Genomic DNA, 9104 nt, shown 5'->3' with positions numbered 1-9104 from the left:
TGGTCCACTCACACAGACAGCATCGTGAAGAAGGCGCAGCAGCGCCTCTTCAACCTCAGGAGGCTGAAGAAATTCGGCTTGTCACCAAAAGCACTCACAAACTTCTACAGATGCACAATCGAGAGCATCCTGGCGGGGTGTATCACCGCCTGGTATGGCAACTGCACCGCCCTCAACCGTAAGGCTATCCAGAGGGTAGTGAGGTCTGCACAACGCATCACCGGGGGCAAACTACCTGCCCTCCAGGACACCTACACCACCCGATGCTACAGGAAGGCCATAAAGATCATCAAGGACATCAACCACCCGAGCCACTGCCTTTTCACCCCGCTGTCATCCAGAAGGCGAGGTCAGTACAGGTGCATCAAAGCTGGGACCGAGAGACTGAAAAACAGCTTCTATCTCAAGGCCATCAGACTGTTAAACAGCCACCACTAACATTGAGTGGCTGCTGCCAACACACTGTCAATGACACTGACTCAACTCCAGCCACTTTAATAATGGGAATTGATGGGAAATTATGTAAATATATCACTAGCCACTTTAAACAATGCTACCTTATATAATGTTACTTACCCTACATTATTCATCTCATATGCATATGTATATACTGTACTCTATATCATCGACTGCATCCTTATGTAATACATGTATCACTAGCCACTTTAACTATGCCACTTTGTTTACATACTCATCTCATATGTTATACTGTACTCGATATCATCTACTGTATCTTGCCTATGCTGCTTTGTACCATCACTCATTCATATATCCTTATGTACATATTCCTTATCCCCTTACACTGTGTATAAGACAGTAGTTTTTTTGGAATTGTTAGTTAGATTACTTGTTCGTTATTACTGCATTGTCGGAACTAGAAGCACAAGCATTTCACTACACTCGCATTAACATCTGCTAACCATGTGTATGTGACAAATAAAATTTGATTTGATTTGATTTCTTGTCACATTGACCACAGCTATGAGATTTCTCTCCTGTGTGTGTTCTCTGGTGTATAATCAGATGACTAGATGAAGTAAAACTCTACCCACATTGACCACAGCTATAAGGTTTCTCTCCTGTGTGTGTTCTCTGGTGTATAGTCAGATGGCTAGATGTAGTAAAATTCTTCCCACATTGTTCACAACTATAAGGTTTCTCTCCTGTGTGTGTTCTCTGGTGAGATAACAGGCTGCTTGACTGAGTAAAACTCTTCCCACATTGACCACAGCTATAAGGTTTCTCTCCTGTGTGTGTTCTCTGGTGTACAATTTGATGGCTGGATGTAGTAAAACTCTTTCCACATTGATCACAGCCATAAGGTTTCTCTCCTGTGTGAATTATCATGTGTACTTTTAGTGAATTTGATCTTAAGTAACTCTTCCCACAGTCAGAGCAGCAGTGAGATTTCTTCCCTGTTGGTCTCCACTGGTGTTTCTTGAGGTGTTCTGATCGGGAGGGACTCTTCTCTGCCTCGTCAGCTTCATGATGTTGAGGCTCCCCAGAGGATCCACGATAGTCACGTCTCTCTCCTGTGTGAACAACAAAGTCTGACAGATGGTTAAAGGCCCACAACAGCAGAAATCCACTGTAAAAGGTGATGCCAACAGCGTAGCCATGATGTTCTCCAACAATTGATGTCTGTAATGAATGTTAAAATTATTTGACAATTGTCTTGAGACAGTCAAGTGAGCAACAATAGTCATATTTTGTCTTGTTTTCACATTAGTAGTAACATCGATGATTGTAGACTAGAAATAAGTTATTACAGTTGCTGAACCCCTAAGCAGTGTGCCAGACAACCTTTGGTCACCAATATAGGCCCCTTTCTGTGTTTGCTAAAATAGGCGCACGAGGGCAATGAATTGAATGTGAGAGTGGTTACATTTCTCCAGCCCCCATCCCTCAGCTGTTTACCAAACCAAGTCTCAGGGCAGCCATTTTGTTGCTGTTTAAATCCTAGGTTGTCCCTTTAAAAAAGCCAAATCAATCGATCCACCAATCTGCAGTTCAAACAATAACAAAGATGTCATTCCACCTGTTTTGGTAATAAGATGATGGATGGGTCTGGAGAAATGTAACTACTCTCAAATTCATAGACAGACCTACGGATGCAAGGACTGACCATCCATTAAATCAACATGATAGTTTTAACCATGTTGAGGCTAAACAGTGTTGATTCACATTGTTTCTAAACATTGGTGTAAAAACATCTTAATTGGGGTTCTGATGGGGTACAACAGGTGGTTGTGTTATATTCTTCAAGAATCAATGGCTATAATTAATATAAATGTAGTAATTGCATATTTCCCCTTTAACACCACACATCAGTTCAACAACTGCAGAGTTTGTGCCTCTGTTTTTAAGACAGTACTTACTAGTGTTAATCACGGCCCGGTTTCTCAACCATCTTACGGCTGAGTTCACCGTCAGAACCATAGGATGCGTTAAGATGCGTTGGGGAAACCGGGCCCAGATATCCAGTTTCCTCCTCTTCGTCCTCCTCTTCCTTTTTCGATGTGACAGTCATCTCCCCCTCCCCCTCTTTCACTCCATAAACTGCATCCTCCTCTCTCTCCGCTTCCTCTTCTTTTACTGTAACATCCTCCTCCTCTTTCACTCTCAACGAGTCTTCCTTTTCTTTCACTGAAACGTCTCTCTTCTTCTTTCACGGTAAGGGTTAGGGTTGTAACATCCTTCTCTTCCTCCTCCTCTTTCAGGAGAACTTCTTTCTCCGTCCAGAAGACCTCCTCTTCTTTAGCAGGAGGAGAGTAGCTTAGTGAACTCATGGTCGGAGATGTTCTCTAGCTAGCATTAGCAACTAGCCTAGTTCTAAGCTAATTTATCAAACCAGCTAGCTGACAAACCACGTAAATATATAATTAAATGGGCCAACACGTACATACGACAGAAGTGTGTTTAATACACAGCGACTAACATACACCAAAACAGTGTAAAGAGAGTGAATGTTGTAGCTATGTTTGCTATAAAGCTACCGAGGTGTCTAACTGTTGTTGTTGAAGCAGCGTCCCGTCCACTAGATTATACGTCACACTGGCAGCGTCGCCTGAACCTAAAAGACGCACATCGCCATCTGCTGACTGGAGGGGCAACGCAGTTGAGGAACCAACAGTTTATTTTTAATTAATTAAAGTTGATTATCATATTAAGTCGTTTAAAGATGGGCATGTGTTGATTGATTCGTGTTTAATGAGTGATAATTTAAAACAAACTTTAGATCCACTACATATTTACATTGAACCATAGTTCTGACATGGATCATTTTGACCCCAGAGGCATATCTTTTATCACAGCCAAAATGTGGTTTATTCCATTTTTCATGACTTTTGAGTTTATTTTTAATTTATTTCATGAAAGTTGATTATTATATATTAAAGTAGCAACGATTAAATTGTCAACATTTATTTCAATGGACAATTCTATGAACTGTTCTGTGAAATGTGTTGGCTAGAGATGAATTGCAGGAGCTTTTGCAGGGATTTGTAGGCTTGCATGTTGTCTACTTTGATGCTAATTAGCATTTTCGAATCCGAGAGTAGAGAGAGACATCCCCATTAGTTCCTGCAAAGGCAGCATCTACTCTTCCTGGGGTTTATTTTAGATCCCCATTAGTTCCTGCCAAGGCAGCAGCTACTCTTCCTGGGGTTTATTATGGATCCCCATTAGTTCCTGCCGAGGCAGCATCTACTCTTCCTGGGGTTTATTATGGATCCCCATTAGTTCCTGCCAAGGCAGCAGCTACTCTTCCTGGGGTTTATTATGGATCCCCATTAGTTCCTGCCAAGGCAGCAGCTACTCTTCCTGGGGTTTATTATGGATCCCCATTAGTTCCTGCCAAGGCAGCAGCTACTCTTCCTGGGGTTTAATATGGATCCCCATTAGTTCCTACCAAGGTAGCAGCTACTCTTCCTGGGGTTTATTATGGATCCCCATTAGTTCCTGCCAAGGCAGCAGCTACTCTTCCTGGGGTCCAGCTAAAATAAAGGCAGTTATACCATTTTAAAAACATGACAATAAATTGACAACACACTGTGTCCTCAGTCACCTTGTCCCAGAGAGGTTTACATGGTTATCAAAACATCACACCAGGGTGAGTCTAAACAAAACACAGCCCTGTGGGGAAAATGAATGGAACCATCTCCCTGTTTGACCTCTAGTTGTTATGGATATTATGACTCTACAGAGACACACAGTGGACGTGTCAAAATATGTTCCATTGATAAATCACACTTTATTTAACCTCAATGTCATCTTGTGTTTACATGGCATTGTAGATTGTAGCTGTATATAGGATGTATTCTGGATGTTTTCAGTGTGTTTTTAACCCTTTCAGACAATGGATTAATCACAATTAAAAATAGTGCACTAACATCACACAAAGTGAACTCAAGTCTGACAGCCCAAACAAATACACACATTCTCAGTTAAAAACACAAGTCAGAACACAGCCTCTCGATTCTCTCATGTGTTTTCAGGTTCTCTGACTGGGAAAATGTCTTTCCACAATGAGAGCAGTGGTATGTCTTCTCCTCCTGTGTATTTGTATGTATTCCTTCATGCTCTTTCAGGTACCTTAACCGGGTAAATCTCTCTCCACACTGGGAGCAGCGGTACATCTTCTTACCTGTGTGTGTCCTCTCATGCTTGTTCAGGTTTCCTACCTGGCCAAAACTCTTTCCACAATGGGAACATTGGAAAAGCTTTTCCCCTGTGTGTCCCCTCTCATGCGTTTGCAGGCTCCCTAACTGGGTAAACGTCATTCCACATTGGGAACAGTGGTAAGGCTTCTCTCCAGTGTGTATTCTCTTATGTGTTTTCAGGCTCCCTAACTGGGTAAACTTCATTCCACATTGGGAACAGTGGTAAGGCTTCTCTCCAGTGTGTATTGTCTTATGTGTTCTCAGGCTCCCTAACTGGGTAAACGTCATTCCACATTGGGAACAGTGGTAAGGCTTCTCTCCAGTGTGTATTCTCTCGTGCGTTTGCAGGCTCCCTAACTGGGTAAATGTCATTCCACATTGGGAACAGTGGTAAGGCTTCTCCCCAGTGTGAATTCTCTTATGTGTTCTCAGGCTCCCTAACTGAGTAAAACTCTTTCCACACTGGGAGCAGTGATGTCGTCCTGCTGGTTTGGACGTCTCGGGGTCTGGTTTCCCTGAAGGACTCTTCCTGCTGTCAGAAGGAGAGTCTGGTCTCTCTCCTGTCAAAGACAAACAGATGATTTAATTAAACAGAGACCTGAATGAAACCTCCACATGATAAAACTTCCTACGACGTTTAATCTAGACTAGATCCCTCAATCACCTGAAGTCACTTTTCACAAGTGTTATTAAAGCCACTACAAAATGCAGGTCTCTGTGTGGTTCTTAGTCAGAGAGGCCTATAGAATGGTCTAGAATGTCATTGTATGTTGTAGCGTTTACACCAGTCCAGCCTACGCTTGACACTCTAGCAATGATTAAGTACTTTATGATAACGCGGAAATTAAATAAACTATTTGGTATCATTTTTATGATGGAAGATTGAATAAGTGTGCTTCAAACGGTTTGCTTGTAATGATTAGTAGCCATCGTCTCGACTACCTGTGCATGAGAGTCCATTCAACTCAGTTTCCCTACCTGAAAAAACGCCATTCCGTAAAGTGTATTCGCGCACGCAAATTCAGGAAGAAACCGAAGAGCAGATGGCCTGACCGCGTTTTGCGACTGTCGGCTCACTTGACCGCAGACAACGGTGGGCTGGAAATCGCCTCCAGTTTAGTACAGTGGAATTGCCGTATTGAATGAAGGCAAGTCCATTCCGTGAGACATTTAAGTTGTGATTTTGGGTGCAAATCCATTGTTAAAGTTTTGTTGTTGGGCAGCTTCTTGATGCTATTCACATCTTACAGTGTAGCTTTATCAATTCCTACATTAAAAAACGGCATTTAAGCTCAGAACTAGAGTAGAATGCCGTTTTAAAACCACGTATCAGTTCAACTATTTTCAAGACAGGACTTACTGGTGTTACTCAGATCTTCTGTCTCCTCCTCTTCTTCCCTCTCCTCCTCCTTCAATATGACAGTTATCTCTCCTTCATTCACTCCAAAAAAAGTATAATCGTTTTCTTCCTCTTCTTTCTGTGTAACAGCCTCACCCTCTACTTCTTCGTTTACTGTGACATCATCCTCTTCATTCTCCTCTTTCACGACAACGTTCAGCCAAATACCTTCTTTCTCCTTCCAGCAGACCTCTTTTTTAGCAGGAGGGCAGCAGCTTGCTGAGCTCATGGTCGGGGATGTTAGTCAGCTAACCTAGCTAGTTAGCGACTAGCCTAGTGATAGGCTCATTTATCAAGCCAGCTACCGTTACCTGACTAAACGGAAATATGACATGAAATGGGGAAACTAGTTAAAAGACAGAATTATGTTCCAAATACAGAAGTAAATATAGACCGAAGCAGTCTGAACAGCTTGAACGTTTCCGCTAGGAAGCTACCGAGGTGGCTGACGAGATGTTGTTGAAGAAGCGTCCCGTCCACTACATTATACGTCACTCTGATAGCATCGCCTGAAAAACGCATATCGCCATCTGTTGACTGGAGTGGTTAACGCAGATAAATGTTTATTTTATTTCCAGACAAAAAGTGCATTTTTAAATTTCTTTCATTAAATAATAATATAATAGTCAGACAACTGCAGATTTGTAATAAGTATGAATTTAAAACCTACTTCTACATTCTACCAACCCAACAGATGTTTCTACTACAAGGAATATTAACTAATGTGGTGGGTCTTTACACATTCCACCAACCTAACAGATGTTTCTCCTACAGTGAATATTAACCAATGAGGGGGGTCTTTACACATTCTACCAACCCAACAGATGTTTTTCCTTCAGGGAATATTAACCAATGAGTGGGGTCTTTACACATTCTACCAACCCAACAGATGTTTCTCCTTCAGGGAATATTAACCAATGAGGTGGGTCTTTCCACATTCTACCAACACAACAGATGTTTATACTATGAACACTTTCAGGTTAATTGAAGTTAAAACTAAACAGGTTTGGTCATTATCAGGTATTGGAGCGTTGAAAGATGATGCACAACAACGGTTTCTTCCACGAAACCACGACTTCAATAACCACCGCGGTCAAAATAACTCAAGTAAGTCGCCATCGAAACAACTACTGCTACAATCGACCTGTTCGCAATACATGAGTATTGGATCTAACCTCATTGATCTGTCAGTAAGCTATGTTTACATGGGTATTGGGATCTGACCTCATTGATCTGTCAGTAAGCTATGTTTAGCTATGTTTACATGGGTATTGGGATCTGACCTCATTGATCTATCAGTAAGCTATGTTTACATGGGTATTGGATCTGACCTCATTTATCTATCAGTAAGCTATGTTTAGCTATGTTTACATGGGTATTGGATCTGACCTCATTGATCTATCAGTAAGCTATGTTTACATGGGTATTGGGATCTAACCTCATTGATCTATCAGTAAGCTATGTTTACATGGGTATTGGATCTAACCTCATTGATCTATCAGTAAGCTATGTTTACATGGGTATTGGGATCTGACCTCGTTGATCTATCAGTAAGCTATGTTTAGCTATGTTTAGATGGGCATTGGGATCTCAGCTATAGTCTAATCCAGCAAAGGAGTCCTACCAGCTAGCAGTGTAACGAACCTTGTAGGAAAGTACTACGTGGCTCTGGTGGAAGATCAGACCTCACCACCATTTGACTGATGTTGGGGGCGTGTCTGAAGACTCCCCGTGGGGTTCTTTAAACGTCTTCTCCGGTTGTGGATCAGTGATCAAGACGTGCCAGTGTTTTAATGATGTGGTCAAACTGTTTACCAAGTGGGGAGTACTGAAGCAAGCATTGAACATGTTGGTCTGGAGGAAGGGGAGGTTTGGGGAGGACTGAAGGACGCATTGAACATGTTGGTCTGGAGGAGGGGGAGGTTTGGGGAGGACTGAAGGAAGCATTGAACATGTTGGTCTGGAGGAAGGGGAGGTTTGGGGAGGACTGAAGGAAGCATTGAACATGTTGCTCTGGAGGAAGGGGAGGTTTGGGGAGGACTGAAGGAAGCATTGAACATGTTGGTCTGGAGGAAGGGGAGGTTTGGGTGTAAGGTTGTCATCCTGGGTCATATTTTTATATGGACAGACAGTCCTCTGAGTAACCCCGCTGTCTGAAACACTCATCCAGACAGTCCTCTGAGTAACCCCGCTGTCTGAAACACTCATCCAGACAGTCCTCTGAGTAACCCCACTGTCTGAAACACTCATCCAGACAGTCCTCTGGGTAACCCCGCTGTCTGAAACACTCATCCAGACAGTCCTCTGAGTAACCCCACTGTCTGAAACACTCATCCAGACAGTCCTCTGGGTAACCCCACTGTCTGAAACACTCATCCAGACAGTCCTCTGGGTAACCCCACTGTCTGAAACACTCATCCAGACAGTCCTCTGAGTAACCCCACTGTCTGAAACACTCATCCAGACAGTCCTCTGGGTAACCCCACTGTCTATAAAACTCAGCCAGACAGTCAGCTTGTTTGTGATAGTCACTCTGTGTACCACAAAACCTGCGTATGCGACAGTATTGGCTGATGGAGGCTATTTTCTAGGGTTGTAGGTTGGAAGCTATCAGGGATTTCCTGTCCGTCAGCTTCCTGTATAGTTCTGTGATAAAGCCACCCCTCTCCTTCGTAATCAAAATGTCCAGATAACTTGATTCATGCGCATCAAAGGTGAGGGTGAATTTCAGAAAAAGAAGACGCTCTGGATTGATCACTGGAGTCAGATGTGAAGGAGGAGGTTGATCATCAGGAGTCATATGTGAAGGAGGAGGTTGATCATCAGGAGTCATATGTGAAGGAGGAGGTAGATCATCAGGAGTCAGATGTGAAGGAGGTTGATCATCAGGAGTCATATGTGAAGGAGGAGGTTGATCATCAGGAGTCAGATGTGAAGGAGGTTGATCATCAAGAGTCCGATGTGACGGAGGAGGTTGATCATCAGGAGTCAGATGTGAAGGAGGAGGTTGATCATCAGGAGTCAGATGTGAAGGAGGTTGATCA

At 42.9% G+C, this 9104-nt stretch overlaps 1 protein-coding gene across 1 annotated transcript; it reads right to left on the bottom strand.

The window, feature by feature from the left end:
* Positions 1 to 4062: 4062 nt before the first annotated feature.
* Positions 4063 to 6598, bottom strand: LOC116364208 (zinc finger protein 354C-like). Its single transcript, XM_031817451.1, has 4 exons — positions 6022 to 6598; positions 5029 to 5221; positions 4891 to 4944; positions 4063 to 4066 (listed from the first exon to the last, which is right to left on the bottom strand). The coding sequence occupies exons 1-4, from the start codon at positions 6287 to 6289 to the stop codon at positions 4063 to 4065; spliced, it is 519 nt and encodes a 172-aa protein (XP_031673311.1). The 5' UTR covers positions 6290 to 6598.
* Positions 6599 to 9104: the final 2506 nt, after the last annotated feature.

This window comes from Oncorhynchus kisutch, unplaced genomic scaffold (genome assembly GCF_002021735.2).
Source record: "Oncorhynchus kisutch isolate 150728-3 unplaced genomic scaffold, Okis_V2 scaffold1030, whole genome shotgun sequence".
Classification (NCBI taxonomy): Eukaryota; Metazoa; Chordata; class Actinopteri; order Salmoniformes; family Salmonidae; genus Oncorhynchus; species Oncorhynchus kisutch.
Note: the sequence above shows the minus strand (reverse complement) of the source record. Positions and strands in the feature narration are given on the sequence as shown.